We start from the raw sequence: 23428 nt of genomic DNA, 5'->3' as shown, positions 1-23428 counted from the left end.
ATACCTGGTAGCTGAGGACGCTCTCAGACTCCAGGCTCCCTGCCCGGTTCTGCATGGCCAGGGTGGAGCTGCTACTGCACCTTAAGGTGCTGAGGGTCTTCAAGGAGGCAGAAGACATGTTGGGTGCTCTGCCAGCACCCTTGGAGCCGGCTATCCGCTGCTGCAGTCCCGGCCGCGCGCAGCCTCCATCTCCGACACTGCACTGAGCACTGTTGGCAGCCGGGACCAGCCTGAGAAACAAGCTCAACCGGCTCTGCGCAAGGGAGCCCGAAACAAACCCTGCCTGACAAATGATGTGAGTCGGCTACAAATACAGAGTCTATTAGAAGACACCTTCACCCTGTTCTAAGAGCTCATTCAAGAGATCTTCACTTAAAGGGGTTTGCATTATTTCACATTGACATTACAGCAAAATGCTTACTGTCCTGCTTTGAATACCCAATTACAAGCCATCGCTGTGGCTTCTAAAAAAGATCAGCAGTGCTGTCCAATCCATAGGACAGTCAAATAGGCCTAGCATTTCAATGTGCCTTGATACCTGTTCTAACTTTAAGAGGTCGAATGGTATATTTTTAAAACACACAATCAATCAATCAATCAATCAATCAATTGCATTTGTATAGCGCGCTACTCACCCGGAGGGTCTCAAGGCGCTGGGGGGGGGGGAGGGGGGGGGTGAAGTTACTGCTCGAACAGCCAGGTCTTGAGTTGCTTCCTGAAGGCGAGATGGTCCTGGGTTGTCCGGAGGTGGATGGGGAGGGAGTTCCATGTCTTGGCTGCCAGGTAGGAGAAGGATCTTCCTCCGGTGGTGGCACTGTGGATGCGTGGGACGGCGGCGAGGGCGAGGCTGGCGGAGCGGAGCTGGCGGGTGGGCTGATGGAAGGTCAGGCGGTTGTTGAGGAGCTTGGGGCCCAGGTCGTGGAGGGCCTTGTGTGCGTGGGTGAGGAGTCTGAACATGATCCTTTTGTTGACAGGGAGCCAGTGAAGGTCTCTCAGATGTCCGGAGATGTGGCTGTGACGGGGGATGTCCAGGACGAGTCGAGCTGAGGCGTTCTGGATCCGTTGGGGTTTCTTCTGGAGTTTGGTGGTGGTGCCGGCGTAGAGGGCGTTCCCGTAGTCCAGCCGGCTGGTGACGAGGGCTTGGGTGACCGTCTTCCTGGTCTCGGTGGGGATCCATCGGAAGATCTTTCGAAGCATGCGCAGGGTGTTGAAGCACGAAGACGAGATGGCGTTGACTTGTCTGGACATTGAGAGGGAGGAGTCCAGGATGAAGCCCAGGTTGCGTGCGTGGTCCGTTGACTTGGGGGTGGCGCCCAGGGCAGGGGGCCACCAGGAGTCGTCCCAGGCGGAGGGTGATGACCCCAGGATGAGAACCTCCGTCTTGTCTGAGTTCAGTTTCAGGCGGCTGTTCTTCATCCATTCGGTGACATCTTTCATCCCTTCGTGTAGGCTGGCTCTGGCGGTGTCTGGGTCGTTGGTGAGGGAGAGGATGAGCTGGGTGTCGTCGGCGTAGGTGATGATCTTGAGGTCGTGTTGGCGTGCGATGGCTGCGAGGGGGCTCATGTAGACGTTGAAGAGGGTGGGGCTGAGCGATGACCCCTGTGGAACGCCGCAGATGACTTCAGTGGCCGCTGACCGGAATGGGGGGAGGCAAACTCTCTGGCTTCTTCCGGCGAGGAATGAGGTGATCCACTCAAGGGCCTTCTCCTGGATTCCGGCATTGTTCAGGCGTTGTACCAGGGTGCGGTGGCAGACAGTGTCGAATGCTGCGGAGAGGTCCAGGAGGATGAGGGCCGCTGTTTCCCCGTTGTCCAGTAGGGATCTGATCTCGTCTGTGGCTGCGATGAGGGCGGTCTCCATGCTGTGGTTGGCTCGGAAGCCGGACTGCGAGTGGTCGAGGGAGCTATTGGTCTCAAGGAAGGCGGCTAGCTGTCTGTTGACGGTCTTCTCGATGACTTTGGCAGGAAACGGGAGGAGCGAGATGGGGCGGAAGTTCTTGAGGTCGGTGGGGTCAGCTGTAGGTTTCTTCAGCAGGGCGCTGATCTCGGCATGTTTCCAGCAATCCGGGAAGGTGGCGGTGTTGAAGGAGGTGTTGATGATGTCGCGGAGGTGGCGTGCGATGATGTAGTCGGCCGAGTTGAAGATGTGGTGTGGACAGGGGTCCGTGGGGGATCCGGAGTGGATGTTGTTCATCGTGCGTGTTGTGTCTTCGGTGCTGACCGGGGTCCAGGTGCGGAGGGTGGCGGTGGGGGGCGTCGGTTCGGTGGTGGGGGTCGTGGTAGGAGGGCCGAAGCTGTTGTGTATGTTGGCGATCTTGTCGTGGAAGAAGGCGGCGAGAGAGTCGCAGAGGTCTTGCGAGGGAGTGATGTCGTTGTTTCCGGCGTCGGGGTTGGAGAGCTCTTTGACGATGGTGAAGTGTTCTTTGCTGATGTGGGTGTTGTTGTCCTTGAAGGCTGTCTTCTTCGTGGCGCGGATCAGTTGGTGGTGTTTGCGGGTGGCATGCTTGAGGGCAGTCATGTTGTCTGTGGTCTGTTTGGTGCGCCAGGTATTCTCCAGGGAGCGGCAGTTCTTCTTGGAGGTGATGAGTTCGTCGGTGAACCAGGGGGTTTTCTTGCTGCCGCGTCTGCTGGGGGGGTTCTTCAGTGGTGCAAGGGCGTCAGCGCAGTTGGTGATCCACTGAGTGAGGTTGTTGGCGGCTTCGTTGGGGTCCATTGAGCTGGTGGGGGGTTTCTGGCTGAGGAAGGTGGTGAGTTGGTCGTTTGTGATCTTGTTCCAGTTCCTTCGAGGGGCTTGTTGCAGGTGGTGGTGGGTTGTCGTTTTTCTGAAGCTGAAGTGGACGCAGCTGTGGTCGGTCCACTGGAGTTTGGTGGCGTGGCTGAAGGCGACGTGCTTGCTGGATGAGAAGACTGGGTCAAGCGTGTGGCCGGCGTAGTAGGTGGGGGTGGTTACCAGTTGCTTGAGTCCGAGGTTGGCAAGGTTGTCCAGCAGGGCGACGGTGTTGCGGTCTTTGTTGTTCTCCAGGTGGAAGTTGAGATCCCCTAGGAGGATGTAATCGGTGGAGTTGATGGCGTGTGGGCTGACGAAATCTGTGATGACTTCGCTGAATTGTGTGCGTGGTCCCGGTGGTCTGTAGACGAGGGTGCCTCTGAGCATGGTCTTGGGGTCGGAGTGTATCTGGAAGTGGAGGTGTTCGGCGGAGGTGAGGGTGTCATCTGAGTTGGTCGTGATGCGGATGGTGTTCTTGTGGGCGATGGCGATGCCTCCACCCGTCTGGTTGACGCGGTCCCTCCTGGTGATCTTGTATCCGTCCAGGATGGCTATGGCGATGTCGGGCGCTGAGGAGGCGTTCGTCCAGGTTTCCGTCAGGAAGGCGATGTCTGGTGATGTCGAGTCGAGGAGGTTCCAGAGTTCGACGGCGTGTCGGTGGATGGAGCGGGTGTTGAGCAGGATGCACTTCAGATGGTTGTTGCTGGGGCTCGGTTTGGCTGGTGCGGTGCAGGCTCGGAGGCAGGAGAATCGGCAGGCAAGGCAGGAGAAGGGTCCGTGGGTGCGTCTCGGGGTGGCGTGGTGGCAGGCATTGTTTTGTCCGGCGTTGAGTGCGAGGAGGGTTGTGGCGTCGTAGGTGAGTCGGGTGCGCCGGCGGCGACGCGGACCAGGGGGTCTGGCGCTGGGCGCGGTCCAGGCGTGGACGGGCGCAGATGGGCTTACCTTTGGCGCACCTTCGGCGCTCAATCGGCGCTCCCGCTGCGCACGTCCGCTGCGCGCGTCCGCTGCGCGGTCGCTCAGGGGGCGTCTTTTTTTTTATGTCTGAATGAAACTACTATTTAGGCAAAAAAATGTGGCATCCCTTCAAGTTTTTTTTCCTTTCTCTTCCCTAAAAATATTTCCATCTTAACAGCATACTGGTACTTTGTAGCCAGATTCACGCTGTAGAAGCCCCCATTCATACATTCATCAGAATATATCCTCTATACAGCATGTGCTCTAACTAATTATTTAGCATGCTTGGTGCTTAAACGAAAGGTTTTTGTGCTGCAGTGTGCATAGCACTGAGGTTTTGACGAAAAACAGCTTAAAGTATTTGTAGAAAAAATGCTTCTAGGATTTAAAACATGATTAATCTCAATTGGGAGGATAGGACCTGGAAAAAATGAGTGTGCACACAAAAAGCAGAGACGTAAACTCAGTAGTTGTACATTCAGATGACTGCACACTAACAGCTTCCAGAGAGATAAAGCAAACACAACAAGATGATGGATGGAGTGCTGAAACATTGCAACCACTCACCCCCAATCAAGAGATCTGGGCTTAATCAGTTGTTCTTTTGCTCTCCACATCACCCCAGTTTGGACCCAGCCATATGCAAATCAGTCTTGACCCTGCTCCTCATGGGAACAGTCCAGCCCAAACTGCCAGGCCAGGTCCTCCCTGTAACAGGTCCCAGCAAGAATCCTAGGACCGGTTTCGGGGTATCACCACTCAGCCAGGCTAGCTGAATCCAGTGACACACCAAGCAAGGGACCCACGTCTGGGCATACCTTTGGCCACTTAGGGCGAACATAGTAAACTCAAGATGATGGACGGATGATTTGCTCACCATGCCACCCCAGTTTGGACCCAGCCATATCCAAATCAGTCTTGACCCTGCTCCTCATTGTAACAGTCCAGCCACTGGTTTCAAGCTATCCTGGCTGATGAGGGGTGATAACACGAAACCGGTCCCAGGATGCTTGTTTCCGGTCTAGGGAAGACCTGACCTGGCAGTTCAGGCTGGACTGTTCCCATGAGGAGCAGGGTCAAGACTGATTTGCATATGACTGGGGTGGCATAGCGCACAAAATAACAATATATTAAATTCAGGTCTGGGAACTGGGGGGGGTGAATGTTTGATTTGTTCAGCATACTTTTGTTCGTGCAGCCTACAAATACACAAAGGGAGAAATTAAACATATCTCATTGAAATTCTATGCCAGACTGCCTCGGTAACTTATTTTCCAAGATTTCAAGCAAGAAGAACAGGTAGAGGTGTGCCTTGCTGTGTTACTAGAATTTGTATAACATGCAACAAGCTTTACCACTTCACAGAAAATCTCCGGAGTTGTTTGTTGGGAGTAACCAAATGTTCACAGAAGAAAACACCAATCTTTTTAGTTCATCAGCTCTAGAGTAATTTTTTGATTAGTCTCTTTTTTTTTTTAGAACCAAGTAGTTTGGGATTTTGGGACTACTACATGTTTGTCATTTTTGTCCTCTTGTGAATACCCATCTGTCCTTTTGTTTGACTTTGTACAATGTTGTACTAGTTGGTATCAGCACAGCGTAACCTTTTCTTATATTTTCAGGATCTCTTGACGCTTAAGGCTGTCCGGAACCAATTGGTTTGTTAAGAGTGTGTTACGGAAAACAATTGAACACAGCTGTGACCACTTGTGTTCTCCACTGAAATTTGAGTCTTGCAGTTATGCTCCCTTTCACACAAAAATTGTCTTTTTTTCTGCTGAACACTCAACTTTTACCCCAAAGCCTCAAATATCACCACCATGGACTGTTTGAGGTCTTTGGCAGTCCATTAATGTTTATGATTTTATACCGAATTTCTTAACTTGTATAAATAGTAGCTATGATTTTTTTTTATACTTAGAAACGTTGCAACGCGGAGCACCGTTTTAACAGCGATTGTTTATTAGAACCTTGGTTGGTATAAAAAAAAAGGAGCTTATCTCAATATAGTTGTGAAATGAAAGTAATTAAGAACACTTAGTATGCCCTCTGGCAAATATGTGTCATATTACATCTATTTACATAGCGTTGAAACTGTATGTGCAGTGCAAGGCTCTCGACAAAAATAAGTTGTAAGGAATGAAATTATGTTGCAGAAAATAACCCATTCCCATGGCAGGTGTCCAAAAAATTAAATAGTGGAATATTAAAAATATTACAAGTGACAGGGCATGTATGTGACCCACGCCTGCGCCACATACCACAAAAGTGAGTCATGCAGCATCGTGGTGATGGTGGACAGATATGTCATGCCACCTCATGACTCCATCCTCTACATTGCGAAATGCACTAGCTCGTTACTTGTATTCTGAATCTTTTCCACTACAATAAGTAACTTTAAGGGGCTCCTTTCTACAAGAGTTAGAAGAACCAGTAGTTTACTCCCGAGGAGGGCGCGCGCTACATCCGCAGGGAGCTATGTGGGGAATTCCAATTAGAAGTTGCATCCAAAACCGGCGGGACAGGAGCGCGAGGCTATTTCTGGAGCTGTGTTAAGAGGTGACGTAACAAAGCAAAGCCCACCTCCAACAGCTGTACCACATTACAGACGCCAGCTGCAGGCCCAGAGTCCTTGAAGCGACACGGTGAACACCGTGCGCCATAATGGCATCTTCACGGTGACTAGGCACGGTTGGAAGAGGCCCTCAGGGTGCTTGTGTACCCAAAAGGATTGTGAAGTATTGGCTTTGTTGCGCACGAGGAAAGGTTGTTGTAGTTACTTTATTCGATATATTACAAAAATATCATAAAAGTTTGGTACAATAAATATAAAAACAGTTTTAAAAACCCACTACAACTATATGCTTTGAACCTTATACAATTAAAAGCAGTAAAAAATGGCAATAAATATGCATATACAGTGTAAACAAAGACCCCCATTTGTCAGTACCTTTGGCAATGGTATTCTTTATGGGCAACAGGGATAAGTTTATATCTTAAAATTGTTGCACCTTAAGGAGCTTGCGTCTAATCCTCCAGGCCCAGCCCAGGTATTTAGCAGTCCCACAGATGACACTAGGGACTGATGTGTCATAGATCAAGATACGCAATGCCACCCTGGCAGACCTGGTCCCCATATTTTTACAAACCGGTGTCAACCATCTCGCTCTTGGTTGCCGGTATGCTTTGCATGCAAACAGAAAGTGACCAGTAGACTCCAAGGGCGAGGCACAACCGGGACAGCCTTTCGGACTTACGGGTGCCGTGCTCCATCTAGATTGAAACTCGAAGAGTGGGAGTGTACCATATCTCATCTTGAGATAAAGGGACCTATCTTCAGGAGATTCAATAATGTCAAGAAAGGGTTCCATGCTAGGTGCAGGTTTCACATCCAGGAAATTCAAAGTTAGCTCACCTCCCTGATTTCTTAGGGTATTAGTCATAACCCATTCCCAGTAAGCCTTCTTTATCACAGATTTGGGTAGGGGGAGCTGGGTTACCCAGGCCTCTTCCAGACCTATCTTCTGGAGCTCCTTTTTCAAATTTAATACCCAAGGGATCTTACGCTCAGCTCCAAGTTTTATTAGCTCGTCGAGGGCAGATGCATAGTGGAGGAGTTCAGGGGTTCTCCGGAGCCTTGCCCAGTATAGTAATGGGCGCAGCCTGGCTACATTGCTAATGTTTTGTCTGCCAAGATCATAACGGAGAGGAACTAGTGGGGTAGACAGAGGGAGCGACAGTAAGTCTCTGAAGAACTTATTCTCAGATCTAAGCAGCTCTGTTAGGTTTTCGAACCCCCACAGTTCCGCCCCGTATAGGGCAGCTGGCATTGCCTTCCCCTCATAGACCTTAAGTGCCGCAGCAATGGGCCTGGTGTAAGAGAGTCTCTGGTGTTTCGCTATTGCCCCTGAGGCTCTCTTATGGGCAAGAAGCATTTTCGATAGATGGGGAGCCCATTTTAGCTTATTGTTTACCCTGACTCCAAGGTAATCAAAAGCCTCAACTAGCTCAAGAATAGTGTCGTTAAGCTTAATATTATTCCTAAAATTTCTAGAGGGTGATAGTGCCATTAGCTTGGTTTTAGAAGTGTTTATTTTCAAGCCCCTGGTGTCACAAAAATGGGAGAAGCGGGAGAGCAATCTTTGTAGGCCCATAGGGCTTTTAGATATCAACAGAGTGTCGTCAGCAAAGAGCAGGGTGGGTGTTTTTTCCCCGCACAGGGTTGGTGCATCGACCGTGTCCTCTCTCAAGTGGTCTGCCACCCCATTTATAAAGAGAGAGAACAGGGTCGGGGCTAAAACACAGCCCTGGCGTACTCCTTTCTCGACGGTAATCCTCTCTGTGAGCTGTCCCTGATGCCCCCATCGGACTTTAGCAAAATTCCCTTCGTGAAGGCGTTTGAGGAGGTCCAAGATTAGGGGGGGGATGCCCAAGTAATACAGGACCTGCCACAGCTGTAATCGTGGGACCAGGTCAAAGGCCGTTTTTAAATCAATAAAAGCCAAATACAGGCTGCCTTTTTCTATAATTACAGATTTCCAATGTATGGTGCAAAATCTGAAGACCTGGTCAATGGTGCCAACCCCCTCCCTGAAACCGGCTTGAAAATGGCTCAGGATACCCTCCTCATCTATCCAGGTCTTGATTCTAGTGAGGAGGACTCTGCCGACCACTTTTTGTAGGACATCGATTAAACTAATCGGTCTGTAGTTGGCAGGGTCCCCCCTATCCCCTTTCTTATAAATGGCCACCACCTCCGCCCCCTTCCAAGAATCCGGGACCGGGCATCCCAAAGCTAAATTATTTAAAATGCGTAGAATGAATTCTGCCCATAGGTCTTTGTCGTGTAGCAAGAGATCGCCAGGGAGGCCATCAGGTCCTGCTGCTTTTCCTGGGGCAATCATATTGATTGCAGAGAGGACCTCTGATAGACCAAACGCAGCCTCTATCTCCAGGGGTACCAAGTTCTCAATTACCGGGGTCAGGTTCTCTGGAGCCATTTTTTCCCCAAAAGAGTAAAGATCAGAGAAGTGCTGGTGCCATTGACTCCCCGTTATATGATTGGGGATTGGGTCAGCTCTTCCCTTGGACCGGACATTAATGAGACTCCAGAAGGGAGTTGAGTCTTTTTGTAAGGCAGCGGCCTTTAAATCCTGCCAATGACTTTCCTCCCACAGTCTCTTTGCCTTCCTGATAGTTTCATAATAAGTTTTTCGGGCTTTAACAATGGCCGGTTGAACCTTATGTTTAATGGCTTCGGATAGAATCTGTCTTTTTTCCCTGCAGTCCTGTGAGAACCAAAGGTTTTCTGATTTGGGGGGAGGGCACTTACGGTCCCCCTTTTCCTCCATCACAAAAAAGTTCCCCACCCTAGTCACTGTTTGGTGATAAACCTCTAAGAAGTGTTGGGGAGAAGGGGCGAGGAAAGGACACTCAAGCTCTGAAACTGGTAGTCATCATGAGCAAAATATTTGGCAAAACTTTTTTGCATTTTGGAAGTGCGGACCTCTTTTTTTAAGTAGAAAGTCATGCAACACAAAATGTAACCCCTTCGCTGCCAGGCCTTTTCCCCTCCTGTGCCACGCCCTTTTTTGGCTATTTGGGGTAGTGCGCGCTGAGGCCCCTGTAACTTTTTGACCACATAAGGTATCCACACCAAATTTGCGTCCTTTTCTTCCAACATCATGGGGATTCTGAAGGTACCCAGGGTTTGTGGATTTCCCTGGAGGGGTCACAGAAATGAGCCAAAATACAGCAAAATGTAGTTTTTTTGGGGGGAAATGGGAAAAACGGCCTACAAATGAAAGCTTCTGGGTTTTTCCCTGCAAGTGTTATCAAAAAAGGGTTTGTGGGGCTGAAATCACCATTTTCCCAGCTTTTAGGGGATACCAGACTTTTCTCAGAAAACCACAAATTTTTACACAATTTTGGCATTTTTCTGGGACATAGCCTATTTTTGCTATTTTTTGTGCTTTCGACCTCCTTCCAGTTAATGGTAGAAATGGGTACAAAAGCAATAATGGATCCTGGAAAGCTATACATTTTAGAGAAGTAGACAAAATTCTGAATTCAGCAAGGGGTCATTTGTATAGATCCATCAAGGTTTTTTTATAGAAACTAACCGTTAAATATAGGATAAATGGAAATTTGTTGAATAAAAAAGACTTTTGTGTCAACGTTTTCACCTGTAACTTCTTCTAATTATGACAGCTCTTTGAAAGCAATATACCGTTACATCCGCTGGACATTTCTGGTTGTGGGGATATATAGGACTTGTAGGTTCACTAAGAACCCGACGAACCCAGAGCCAAAAACTGAGCAGCAACTTGCAATGGTTTTTTATTATGTACCGGGTATATAGTAATTATTCTGTAAAAATGTGTACATGGAAAAATCGGTATGAAAGACACCTATGTATTTCTGAAATGGGAACAAAATATAGAGTTTAGAAACAGTAGATATTTGCACATTTCCGAAATTGGGAATACTCATACTAGCATGAGAATTATCAGTCATTTTTTAGAATGACTTCTTTTTTACACAATGTCTTTCATTTGGAAGGCAGAAATGCATCGAAAGTCAATAGGTAATAACAGTTCCTTTACAAAACTGAATTACCCTAAGTCTCCCGATAAAAATGGTACCTCACTTGTAGGGGTAGGCATAGTGCCCACGACAGGAAATGGCTCAAAACCCAACGTGAACACACCACATTTTCACAATGCAAAATGACCCTTTTTTGGCAAAGTGCCTAGCTGTAGTTTTTGAATCATAGCTCTGCCGGCACCTAGGGAAACCTAGCAAACCTATACATTTTTGAAAACTAGACACCCAGTGGAATCCAGGATGAGGTGACTTGACTGCCTCCCACCAGGTTCTGTTACCCAGAATCCCTTGCAATCCTAAAAAATTGCCAAAAAAACAAATTTTCCACACATTTCTCTGGTGGAAAGTTCTGGAATCTGCGTGGATCCACAAATTTCCACCCACCCCGCGTTCCCTAAAGTCTTCCGAGAAAAATGGTACCTCACTTGTGTGGGTCGGCCTAGTGCCCGCGACAGGAAACGGCGCAAAATGCAACGTGGACACACCTCAATTTCGGTGTGAAAATGACCCTTTTTTGGCAAAGTGCCTAGCTGTAGTTTTTTAACCATAGCTCTGCCGGCATCTAGGGAAACCTAGCAAACCCACACATTTCTGAAAACTAGACACCCAGGGGAATCTAAGATGGGGTGACTTGACTGCCTCCCACCAGGTTCTGTTACCCAGAATCCCTTGCAAACCTAAAAAATTGCCAAAAAATACACTTTTTCCCCACATTTCTGTGGTGGAAAGTTCTGGAATCTGCGTGGATCCACAAATTTCCACCCACCCCGTGTTCCCCAAAGTCTTCCGAGAAAAATGGTACCTCACTTGTGTGGGTCGGCCTAGTGCCCGCGACAGGAAACGGCGCAAAACGCAACGTGGACACACCTCAATTTCGCTGTGAAAAATGACCCTTTTTTGGCAAAGTGCCTAGCTGTAGTTTTTGAACCATAGCTCTGCCGGCACCTAGGGAAACCTAGCAAACCTATACATTTTTGAAAACTAGACACCCAGTGGAATCCAGGATGATGTGACTTGACTGCCTCCCACCAGGTTCTGTTACCCAGAATCCCTTGCAAACCTAAAAAATTGCCAAAAAAACCAAATTTTCCCCACATTTCTCTGGTGGAAAGTTCTGGAATCTGCGTGGATCCACAAATTTCCACCCACCCCGCGTTCCCTAAAGTCTTCCGAGAAAAATGGTACCTCACTTGTGTGGGTCGGCCTAGTGCCCGTGACAGGAAACGGCGCAAAACGCAACGTGGACACACCTCAATTTCGCTGTGAAAAATGACCCTTTTTTGGCAAAGTGCCTAGCTGTAGTTTTTGAACCATCGCTCTGCCGGCACCTAGGGAAACCTAGCAAACCCACACATTTCTGAATACTAGACACCCAGGGGAATCTAAGATGGGGTGACTTGACTGCCTCCCACCAGGTTCTGTTACCCAGAATCCCTTGCAAACCTAAAAAATGCCAATAAAAACACATTTTCCCCACATTTCTGTGGTGGAAAGTTCTGGAATCTGCGTGGATCCACAAATTTCCACCCACCCCGTGTTCTCCAAAGTCTTCCGAGACAAATGGTACCTCACTTGTGTGGGTCGGCCTAGTGCACGCGACAGGTAACTGCGCAAAATGCATCGTGGACACACTTCAATTTCGCTGTGAAAAATGAACTTTTTTTGGCAAAGTGCCTAGCTGTAGTTTTTGAACCCTAGCTCTGCCGACACCTAGGGAAACCTACTAAACCCACACATTTCTGAAAACTAGACCCCCTGGGGATTCCAGGGAGGTATGGCTTACATGGATCCCCCAACGTTTCCTTACCCAGAATGCCCTGCAAACCTCAAATTTAGCTGAAAAAATCACCTTTTCCCCACATTTTTGTGTGGGAAAGTTGTGGCATCACCGGGCTGACACAAATTTCCTACCACACAGCGTTCCCCCGGGTCTCCCGATAAAAACGGTGCCTCACTAGTGTGGGAGGCCCAAGTACCCGCGACAGGCAAGGGCCCAAAACATAGTGAGGCAACATGAAAATTGCCTATCTCCAAAAGACCTGGTTTTGCAAGGGGGGTCACTTGGGGTTTTGACCCGGTGCTCGGCGGCCAACTAGGGAAACCTACCAAACCCACACACTTCTGAAAACTAGACACCCGGGGGATTCCAGGGAGGTATGGCTTGCGTGGATCCCCCAACGTTTCCTTACCCAGAATGCCCTGCAAACCTCAAATTTAGCTGAAAAAATCACCTTTTTCACACATTTTTGTGTGGGAAAGTTGTGGCATCACCGGGCTGACACAAATTTCCTACCATCCAGCGTTCCCCCGGGTCTCCCGATAACAACGGTGCCTCACTCATGTGGGAGGCCCAAGTACCCGCGACAGGCAAGGGCCCACAACGTAGTCAGGCGACATGAAAATTGCCTATCTCAAAACGACCTGGTTTTGCAAGGGGGTCACTTGGGTTTTTGGCCCGGTGCTCGGCGGCCAGCTAGGGAAACTTACCAAACCCACACATTTCTGAAAATTAGACACCCGGGGGATTCCAGGGAGGTATGGCTTGCGTGGATCCCCCAACGTTTCCTTACCCAGAATGCCCTGCAAACCTCAAATTTAGCTGAAAAAATCACCTTTTTCACACATTTTTGTGTGGGAAAGTTGTGGCATCACCGGGCTGACACAAATTTCCTACCACCCAGTGTTCCCCCGGGTACGGCAGAAAGGCTGTAATGGTGGCGGGTGGGTGGGGGCATTGGCGTGCCCGTTGCGGGCACCCCCCACCCTAAAATAAAAGAAAAAAAGAATCCCTGGTAGTTAGTGGGCTTTCTGCCCCCCCCCCGATGGGGCAGATTAGGGACCAATGCCCCATATGCCCCCCGGGGGGGCAGAAAGACTGTAGTAATTGGGGGGTGGGGTGGGGGCATGGGCCTGCCCATTTTGGGCAGCCCCCACCCCTATTTTTATTGATAAAAAAATTCCCTGGGGTCTAGTGGGCTTTTTGCCCCCCCGGGGGGGGGGGGGGGCAAAAAGACTAAATTGCGCCAAAGTTACATGGGAGGAGCAAAGGCCCTTGCCCAAGGGGCCGCTCCCCCCTCCCTTGTGTCTAGTGGGTGGATCCCTGCTTGGGGATCGCCCTCCTGTGGCTCCCCTTTCCAACGATACCTCTCCCGTCCTTCTACGTGCTCAGGGGGCTGAGATAGCCCCCTTACAGTGAAAGGGGGGGGGGGGCTCAGGAGCTGGGGAAGCTCTTCCCCAGCTCCCGAGGCTATTTTGGTTTAAAGGGAATCCCTCATGTCGAGCTGAACTCGTCATGGGCACAGCGCAACTGTGCTCCATGACGAGTCCAGCTTGTCATGGGCACAGAAGGGGTTAAGTAAGAAGTGGCTCATTTCAATTAATAGGGCACCCATCCATGCAGGCGGACTGGGGCCCGATATTAGCCCTGGCAAAAATGTCAAAACAACCCTACTTAGCTAGAGGGCACAACTGGAATAGGACCAATGGAGGAGACTTCATGGCTAGGCCATGGGAGCCAACCCTAGCATGAAGGCAGCTCCCCTACTCAGCAGGCCCATAGGGCATATGCCAGAGTGGCAGAATTGCCAGTCCGCAGGGTCGGACTATGGGGTAATCAGGCAGTGCTGGTCGGGCTGGTCTGACAGGCCAGTGTGGGGGTCGGTTTATTAGTTGCTTTGCGGTTTTTACTGTTGATTCCTCTGAAATTAAAACTGACATTGCCAGCAGCAAGCTGAAATCCATGCAGCCTTCCATACCTTGCAAAACACTTATACAGCAAAGCGAGTCTTTACAAGTTCAAAACTAGCCCATTTTGCAAAATTGGCCACTGTTTCAGCTTTCCAGTTCACTAATGGGGACCACTTTTATTTTGGTGCCCAGGCCTATTTTCTGTCCCAGTGCGACATCCATCCATTGCACTGTGAGAAGTGCTCATGCAGTGTGACAATATATAGTCGTGTTGCAGAATGGCTGTAACTGAGTGTCCAGCTGAGTCCCAGGAGAGTCAGATTCATGTAAAATCTGCAGGACCTCCATATAAGAAACATATACATGAAATGCATTAAAACGGGAACCAATAAATCAGAAGATATCCTGAAAATCTTGCGTAGATCCTAGTCTCTGGGCCCTGTGTTGGACACCAGACCCTGGATCAAACAAATGGATTGGAGGCCAGATGACCCCCATCCCTGGCTGCCACTGGCCCTCTTGGCAGTAATGTTTGTAGTAAATATCTTAGTTCAGCACAACTGAGAATCTTCTCTCCTCAGCCAGTGACCACCCTCTAGGGGCTTCCACACCAGTGATATGGGCAGGACCAGAGCTTCCATGTGGCGAGGTAATGCAGTCGTCTTAGGGCACCACCAAAGGGCATTTTTAAGTGTGTGGGAGCCTCCAGCAGGGGTATTTCTTTATTAGTTAGAATGCTGAAAATGGGTACACAGGTCCTGAGCATTGGAAGGGCCAAGGATACCAATACTCCCAGTCATCTCCATTGCTGGCACCTACAAACAATCCAGTACAATTCCGTTTGGTATGTGTAATGATTTCGCCTGTTTTGCAGAGTGCTGCCCCTGCAGTGGTGGTTGGTGAGATTTGAAAGTGGTGAGGCGTAAACTTTCTGTCAGACTGCACCATGGCGAGCGAGCGCAGCGAGCGAGCCCGAACATCTTAAGGAGGGTAAATGGTGCATTTTCAAACCAATTTGAGTAGCAGGAAGGTTAATAAAGCAATTGTGAAAGTGCGGTTACTACATTAATAAAGGGATGTCATATAACAACATGTAGATAGAAATCTTTCTGAAGCTAGGCCCTGCCAGTGCCATGCACCTCTGAGCAATATACACGCTGTGTGCCAGCAAGGCCTAGCGACAGAAACATTTCTATTATGTTTTTGAAGCAGAGAGTGGTACAGAGGCATACACACTATCGGCTAGGGAGCTCACCACAAAGACACTGTCATGGTGTGAGCTGCCACTGTGAGGTCAGGACACGGCCTAATAACCTGCACTAATGGCGCGTGTGCTTCAGAAGTGCACTCACTAACCCTCACCTGCATTCTGTGACCCACACACTGACAGCCAAGGTGCTGAATACTAAGGCTGTCTATACTTTTTTCACCTCATGCGGCTTTTCATCCACCAATGTATGATTTCTGACCCTGCCATCCTTGTATATGTACATTTCATCCCTGCATTCTCCATTTTCCACTATTTTGCTGTCTTTGACTTCCTCCTGCTTTTACATATTGCTGCTTTTCTCACTCACTCTCGCTCTCGGATAAAGTCTGATGATTAAAAATAAGTCCCGGTCCCCCGAAAGAGTGCCAGTGGGTCCCACCTGCAAACACAGCTCCAGTTAAGCATTGCCCCTCCCACAGTAGCAGACTCTTTCACTGTGCCCAGGGGGCTCTATCACCAATATTGGTGACACACACGTTAAAGAGGGTGATACTTGTCTCCACTTGTCATGTCCGTTAGAACGTCCTTTCTGTCTTGTCTACCTCTTTAACGTGTTGAATCGATGACAGTGCTAGCAGAGGTTATTCAGATCTGCTGTTATCTAAAGTCCAGTATTCACAGTTTCTGTCTCGAAATATTGTTTACTGAGGGCAGGTGAGGAGCAGTTGTCGCTCCTGGATGTACAAATAGCCCTCCTGGTCACAGTGAATGAGGCTGCCACTATGCGAGAGTCTGAGCTTATCAGCTCAAATGAAGTAAATAAAGATCTTTGCAAAATCTGACTAGAATATACTTTGCAGCAAAGTTCAAAATTAATAACAAAAATATGAACTTGCATACTTTCACTGACAGAAGTGAAGCAAAAACAGCGATAAGTAACTCGACTGTCACCGTACAGGCGTGTCGCTGCATGCTGTACAACAACGCCTGCCCAATACACCCCCCTCCCCCCGCCTCCACCCTACCTTGTGAGGTTTCACAAACTTAAAAAGATTACTGTGTCAAAAGTAAAATACTGAATAGGTAACTAGAGCTGACCCTGTTACGTCCGGCATTGGGAGTGGGCTTTCTTAGACATGTTAGCTGAATAAAAAAACATTATCACTCGAAGGCTACAAATGATTACTGTACAGTACAGAAATAGTGTTTTCAAGTGCTTATGATTTCTGCGGGTACACTTACAAACTGGTTCAACATTTTGTCTTCAGTGATCTACATTTAATTTAAAAGAATGACGTGAAAAGTTTCATTAAAAGGAGCATGATGTCACAGGAAATGCAAACAGGTGGTGATGGCCCCTGCCTTCCCTCTTTTGTGCGCCCAAAAGCCAAGCTAGTCAGACATTACCCCTGCTCTGCTGTTACCAGCACAGTAACGGGTTCAGTGATGCACATTTTGACTGGGTGGCGCCCACCCCCTGTTTCAAGCAGCTTTATTGCTGTTGGATAATCCACTTCTCTACTGCTCAATTTTCAGAGAAAATCCTCCGCATATGTCTCGCGAGCCGCTGACTCGCTAACGCCCGTAAGAGGCTTTGAACCCGGAACGGCGGGACTCCTGCAGTGACCGACTGATACAATCATTATCTGTACCCTCTAATTGACCACGTTCTACCCGATGCCTCTCTGTTAATGACCTCCAGCATTAGCAAAATGAATATCAAATCAAGCCTGCAGCTAGCCAGACTGAGTCACATAACTTGCGTGCAGGTACACCGCATGTGGGCATGAAGTGTGGGATCAGTGCACACCACACGCCCTGTACAAGGCACGAGAACAGTGGTGCACTGCATAATAGGGATTAGCTAAGTGTGAAATAAATAGCGCTGCATACCAGTAGCGTTGTGCTTGGACCTAAGCACTCCCAGCTGTTGCTGGTTGATCAGTGCACAGAGGCCTGGCCCAGGATCACACTGTGTGATCGAGCGAGGACATGGCATTTTGAACAGACGTCTGACAGCTTCCCGCACACACAGGCCTCAGGTCTACGTGTACCGATTTGTTTGCTGTGTTTAAAAGCGCACCATCCTTTAAGAGTCCTGCTTGAAGGTGCTGCTCACGGACTATTAATGCCTGCTCTGGTGTGCTTCAAGTCAGTGTCGTCAGAGTATTAATGCCCGCGCGCTCCACTCTGGTGTGCTTCAAGTGTCGTCAGAGTATTAATATCCGCTCTGGTGTGCTTCAAGTGTCGTCAGAGTATTAATGCCCGCTCTAGTGCTTCAAGTGTCTATAATACAAAACACAATGGTCCTGGACCTTTAGTTTGAAAGATATGAATCAGTTCTCTATTTAGATTTAATTTGATGATAATTCATATGAGAATTATTAGGTACCATGTACCAACTCAAAGTATTAAATACGTTGTTCTATTATAGCATTCAAACAGTGCAAAAACCCATTATTTCAATCACCAAGCATTTTTATTATGTCAATGGTGTGTAATCACAAAAAGTATCAATCAAAATATTAGACATCCGACATTAGATAGAAGGTTGCTCCAGACGGAACGTGCAGAAGAAAAGTGCTCAAGTGCAAAAGAATGTGGAAAAGGAAACTACAAAGTAGTGACATATAAAACAAAAAAATCGATATTTCTAAAACAAGTAGACCGGTTGTAATTCACCGTCCAATTGGGCCTGGCCACATTCACAATAAACAACAAGTTGATTACACTTCACAGTTTAAGCAGAAACAAATTCTTGCATTGCACGTTTGTTAAAGAAAGAATATAAGGTCCAGGCTAAAATGTTAGGGGCGTCGACGTTTCGACCCGACTTGTGGCCACGAGGGTAATTAAAGCCTCGGCCTTGCGGATCTTCCTCAGGACTAGGTGGAGCAACCTGATTACTTATAGAATTTAACCGTGTTACCTAAAGAGGCAAAAAGATAAGAAAACTAAAATCAGGGAGTTGCACTAATGAAAGCCAAACAACTACTAAAGATCAATAAATGAAGCTTACCCGTTAATATACAGGTAATGAATTCCCATTAAATGGAGGTCCATGAAATTTCTATGGGCCAAAAGGCATCTCAACCAACAGATACACGTAAGGGCACACGTCTACAAAACCAAAAAGGAAGGCAGATTAGGTGAGTATTACCAAAATCAGACCCTCCGAAACTGACTGTCAGTCACCACAGGTGAATATACACAAATGTTTTACCTTGGTTCTACTGAGTGTCAAGTATTATGCAGTAGACGGTCCTTAATACCTTCCGGTACTGAATTCCTACTGGACATTAATCCATATCGTTTTAAAGGGTCGTCGTATACAAAATAAAAAAAGGATTTCAAAACGAGGGAGTGAATTAGGCGGGAAAACCACTACATCACCGATTACCACGGAATCCCTGTGATTATTACCTTAGTTATATTGAAAGTGACGGAACGATCCTTACAGCGAATATATTCGCGATTAACCGTCGCAACTGGCCATCCAAGGACTAAAAGGGAAGATAGAACAGAGTTTCAGCGTAAGGAAACTACCTGTGGCCAAGATCATTTTACCTGTCTACCCTAAGGCACAAACCTACCTAGTCTCCGTGTATCAATCTATTCGCTCGTTCAATGCTGCTGAGACGGAAAATGCCCGGGGCTAACCATGTTGCTTTTGTAAACGCAAGCGTCAGAATGACGACCTCGTGCGTTAAACAGTGAAGAAAGACTATAGAAACGTTATGACGGTCATTTTCCCAAAACGGAGAATGATTTAAAATATTAGCAAACTTTCATTGTTAAACCATCACATTACAGGTGTCGAGGTTACAGCTTCCTGTGTTAAACATTAAGGAGAGACAATCAATGTTATACCGGGCATAAGCACCGAAACAGAGGGAAAGAGGTGAATTTTTAAAAAATAGTGACATCTCTCTATTTTCACTCATAAAAAATGACCACAATCATTAACACTAAATGCTCACATTAGACAAAAATTTTAATATAGTCACACACATCTAACAATACGCTGTACTTCCTGAATTAGAATGGTACTTTATATGAGCATACCAGGCAAAATATTCGCTAAGTAATCAATCAACCAATCAATCATGGAATTTGTATAGCGCACTACTCACCCGTAGGGTCTCAAGGCACTGGGGGGGGGGAACGTTACTGCTCGAACAGCCAGGTCTTGAGTTGCTTCCTGAAGGTGAGGTGGTCCTGGGTTGTCCGGAGGTGGATGGGGAGGGAGTTCCATGTCTTGGCAGCCAGGTAGGAGAAGGATGTTCCTCCGGCGGTGGTTCTGCGGATGCGTGGAACGGCGGCGAGGGCGAGGCTGGCGGAGTGGAGCTGGCGGGTGGGCGTGTGGAAGGTCAGGCGGGTGTTGATGAGCTTGGGGCCCAGGTCGTGGAGGGCCTTGTGTGCGTGGGTGAGGAGTCTGAACATGATCCTCTTGCTGACAGGGAGCCAGTGCAGGTCTCTCAGGTGTCCGGAGATGTGGCTGTGCAGGGGGATGTCCAGGACGAGTCGTGCTGAGGCGTTCTGGATTCGTTGGAGTTTCCTCTGGAGTTTGGCGGTGGTGCCGGCGTAGAGGGTGTTTCCGTAGTCCAGCCGGCTGGTGACGAGTGCCTGGGTGACCGTCTTCCTAGTCTCGGTGGGGATCCACCGGAAGATCTTTCGAAGCATGCGCAAGGTGTTGAAGCATGAAGATGAGACGGCGTTGACTTGTCTGGTCATCGACAGGGAGGAGTCCAGGATGAAGCCCAGGTTGCGTGCGTGGTCCGTTGGCTTGGGGCTGGTGCCCAGGGCAGGGGGCCACCAGGAGTCGTCCCAGGCTGAGGGTGATGATCCCAGGATGAGGACCTCCGTCTTGTCAGAGTTCAGTTTCAGGCGGCTGTTCTTCATCCATTCGGCGACGTCTTTCATCCCTTCGTGTAGGCTGGCTCTGGCGGTGGCCGGGTCGTTGGTGAGGGAGAGGATCAGCTGGGTGTCGTCTGCGTAGGTGATGATCTTGAGCTTGTGTTGGCGTGCGATGGTTGCGAGGGGGCGCATGTAAACGTTGAAGAGGGTGGGGCTGAGCGATGATCCCTGTGGAACGCCGCAGATGACCTCGGTGGCCGCTGACTGGAACGGGGGGAGGCGGACTCTTTGGGTTCTTCCGGCGAGGAATGAGATGATCCACTTCAGGGCCTTCTCCTGGATTCCAGTGTTGTTCAGGCGTTGCACTAGGGTGCGGTGGCAGACAGTGTCAAATGCTGCGGAGAGGTCCAAGAGGATGAGGGCCGCTGTTTCCCCGTTGTCCAGTAGGGCTCTGATGTCGTCTGTGGCCGCGATGAGGGTGGTCTCCGTGCTGTGGTTGGCTCAGAAGCTGGACTGCGAGTGGTCGAGGGATCCGTTCGTCTCGAGGAAGTCGGCTAGCTGTTTGTTGACGGTCTTCTCGATGACTTTGGCAGGGAACTGGAGGAGCGAGATGGGGCGGAAGTTCTTGAGGTCGGTGGGGTCTGCTGAAGGTTTCTTCAGCAGGGCGCTGATCTCGGCGTGTTTCCAGCACTCCGGGTAGGTGGTGGTGTCGAAGGAGGCGTTGATGATGTCGCGAAGGTGGGGTGCAATGATGCCGTTGGCCTTGTTGAAAATGTGGTGTGGGCAGGGGTCCGTGGGGGATCCGGAGTGGATAGTGTTCATCGTCCGGGTTGTGTCTTCGGTGCTGACCGGGGTCCAGGTGCGGAGGGTGGAGGTGGGGGGCGTTGGTTCGGTGGTGGGGGTTCGTGGTTGGAGGGCCGAAGCTGCTGTGTATGTCGTGGAAGAAGGCGGCGAGTGAGTTGCAGAGGTCTTGCGAGGGAGTGATGTCGTTGTTTCCGGCGACGGGGTTGGAGAGCTCTTTGATGATGTTGAAGAGTTCCTTGCTGTTGTGGGTGTTGTTGTCCAGACGTTCCTTGAAGGCTGTCTTCTTCGTGGCGTGGATCAGATGGTGGTGTTTGCGGGTGGCGTGCTTGAGGGCAATCATGTTGTCTGTGGTCTGGTTGGTGCGCCAGGTAGCATCCAGGGAGCGGCAGTTCTTCTTGGGGGTGATGAGTTCGTCGGTGAACCAAGATGCTTTCTTGCTGCCGTGTCTGCTGGGAGGGTTCTTCAGTGGTGCGAGGACGTCAGCGCAGTTGGTGATCCACTGTGTGAGGTAGTTGGCGGCTTCGTTGGGGTCCGTTGAGCCGGCAGGGGGGTTCTGGCTGAGGGAGGCGGTGAGCTGCTCGTCGGTGATCTTGTTCCAGCTCCTGCGAGGGGCCTGTTGTGTGCGGTGGTGGGTCGTAGTCCTTCTGAAGCTGAAGTGGACGCAGCTGTGGTCGGTCCACTGGAGTTTGGTGGAGTGGCTGAAGGCGACGTACTTGCTGGATGAGAAGATTGGGTCGAGCGTGTGGCCGGCGTAGTCGAGGTTGGCAAGGTTGTCCAGCAGGGTGGCGGTGTTGTGGTCCTTGCTGTTCTCCAGGTGGAAGTTGAGGTCCCCCAGGAGGATGTTGTCGGTGGAGTTGATGGCGTGCGGGCTGACGAAGTCCGTGATGTCTTCGCTGAATCGTGTGCGTGGTCCCGGTGGTCTGTAGATGAGGGTGCCTCTGAGCGTGGTCTTGGGGTCGATGTGTATCTGGAAGTGAAGGTGTTCGGCGGAGGTGAAGGGGTCATCCGAGTTGGTCGTGATGCGGATGGTGTTCTTGTGGATGATGGCGATGCCACCTCCCGTCTGGTTGATGTGGTCCCTCCTGGTGATCTTGTAGCCGTCTGGGATGGCGATGGCGACGTCGGGTGCTGAGGAGGCGTTCATCCAGGTTTCCGTCAGGAAGGCGATGTCTGGTGCTGTCGAGTCGAGGAGGTTCCAGAGTTCGACGGCATGCCTGTGAACGGAGCGGGTGTTGTGCAGGATGCACATCAGATGGTTGTTGCTGGGGCTCGGTTTGGCTGGTGCGGTGCAGGTTCGGAGGCAGGTGAAGTGGCAGGTTTGGCAGGTGAAGGGTCCGTGGGTGCGTTTCGGGGTGGCTCGGTAGCAGGCGGTGTTTCTGCCGGCGTTGAGTGCGCGGAGGGTTGTGGTGTCGTAGGTGAGTCGGGTGCGCTGGCGTCGGCGAGGGCCAGGGGGTCTGGCGCTGGGCGCGATCCAGGCGCGGATGGGCGCAGACGGGCATGCCTTAGGCGCGCCAGCGGCGCGCCCACTGCGCGGCCTCCATATAAGGGGGAGAGGGAGGGAGGAGTAGCTGGGAGGTGGGAGCGGGGAGGCCAATGGGAGAGGGGGGGCGGGGCCGCAGTGGTCAGCGGCGGGAAAAAACAGGAAAAACGGCGGGAGAAACCGGCGAGGGACACGGGGGGAGGGGGGGATACAGAAGAGAAGGGGAGAGAGGGGGCACAAGGGAAACAAGGCTGGCAGCTGGGAGCAAGAAAAGGGGGTACAGAAGAGAAGGGTTAGGGGTACAGCAGAGAGGCAGGACCCACAGAGGAGCAGTCAGCCAGCGGGGGTGACCAGGCAGCAGCAGGCAGCTGACACGGGTGCAGGAGCAGCAGGGTCACAGACACACAGGGGGCTGCGTGGCGGTAAGTACTAACATGTACCAACGAATTGGGCATTTGCATCAAAAACGGGACTTTTGGGAATAGTAGCATTTCTCTCTTTTCACTCTTAGAAATAATGACCACAGCCTTGATATTAAATGGTCACCTTGGACCAAACTTATTAAAAACAAATAATGATGACAAGAATCTCCCACACTACAATATACATCCTAATTGGAATGGTACCAACGGGTTGGGTGACATTCTGTACAGCAACCAATCATAGTGTCTATACAACAAACCATTAAAAACAGAGTAGTGTCTCAGGCATTGGATCCGAAGATTTCATTAGGCTCGTGGCACCAAAAGAAAAATTGGTAGCCCTCAAAGCGCAAAATGTAACGAGAAACCTAAACATACCTTATCCGTTGTTGAGTAACGAGACCTGTCTACTGATCTCTTCGGATTCATTCAAGCCTCTTGCAATCGTGTCCAAGAATGTATCCATCTACACTCACGTTTACTTAGGATAGTAGTCAGAGCAGTCACGGCCGGCATGAGGGGGGGGTTAATTTAATGACTAACACTTACCAGTATTCTACTGCGGTCCCACGTCGCATCACGTCTCCTCTGCACCGTGGAACTAACTTCTCCCCGCTCTTTTCCTTTGCCGCTCAACAGGAA

At 49.8% G+C, this 23428-nt stretch overlaps 1 protein-coding gene across 2 annotated transcripts in view; it reads right to left on the bottom strand.

Annotated features, from left to right (window-relative positions):
- The window catches only part of SLC4A8 (solute carrier family 4 member 8), a 544868-nt gene extending 526174 nt beyond the window's left edge, over positions 1-18694 (bottom strand). Inside the window, exon 1 of one of the 2 annotated variants that reach the window (XM_085654497.1) lies at positions 18647-18694. Coding sequence is in view for 1 of the 2 variants with exons in the window: in XM_085654496.1 (XP_085510622.1) it covers positions 5-118 (114 nt within the window). In the remaining variant the exon portion in view is untranslated. Of the gene's footprint in view, positions 1-4; positions 217-18646 lie in introns of those variants that run through there. The other variant, XM_085654496.1, reaches the window with a different exon arrangement.
- Between the last annotated feature and the right edge of the window lie 4734 nt (positions 18695-23428).

This window comes from Triturus cristatus, chromosome 4_1 (assembly GCF_964204655.1).
Source record: "Triturus cristatus chromosome 4_1, aTriCri1.1, whole genome shotgun sequence".
NCBI classification, from domain to species: Eukaryota; Metazoa; Chordata; class Amphibia; order Caudata; family Salamandridae; genus Triturus; species Triturus cristatus.
This window is presented reverse-complemented; position numbering and strand designations above follow the sequence as displayed.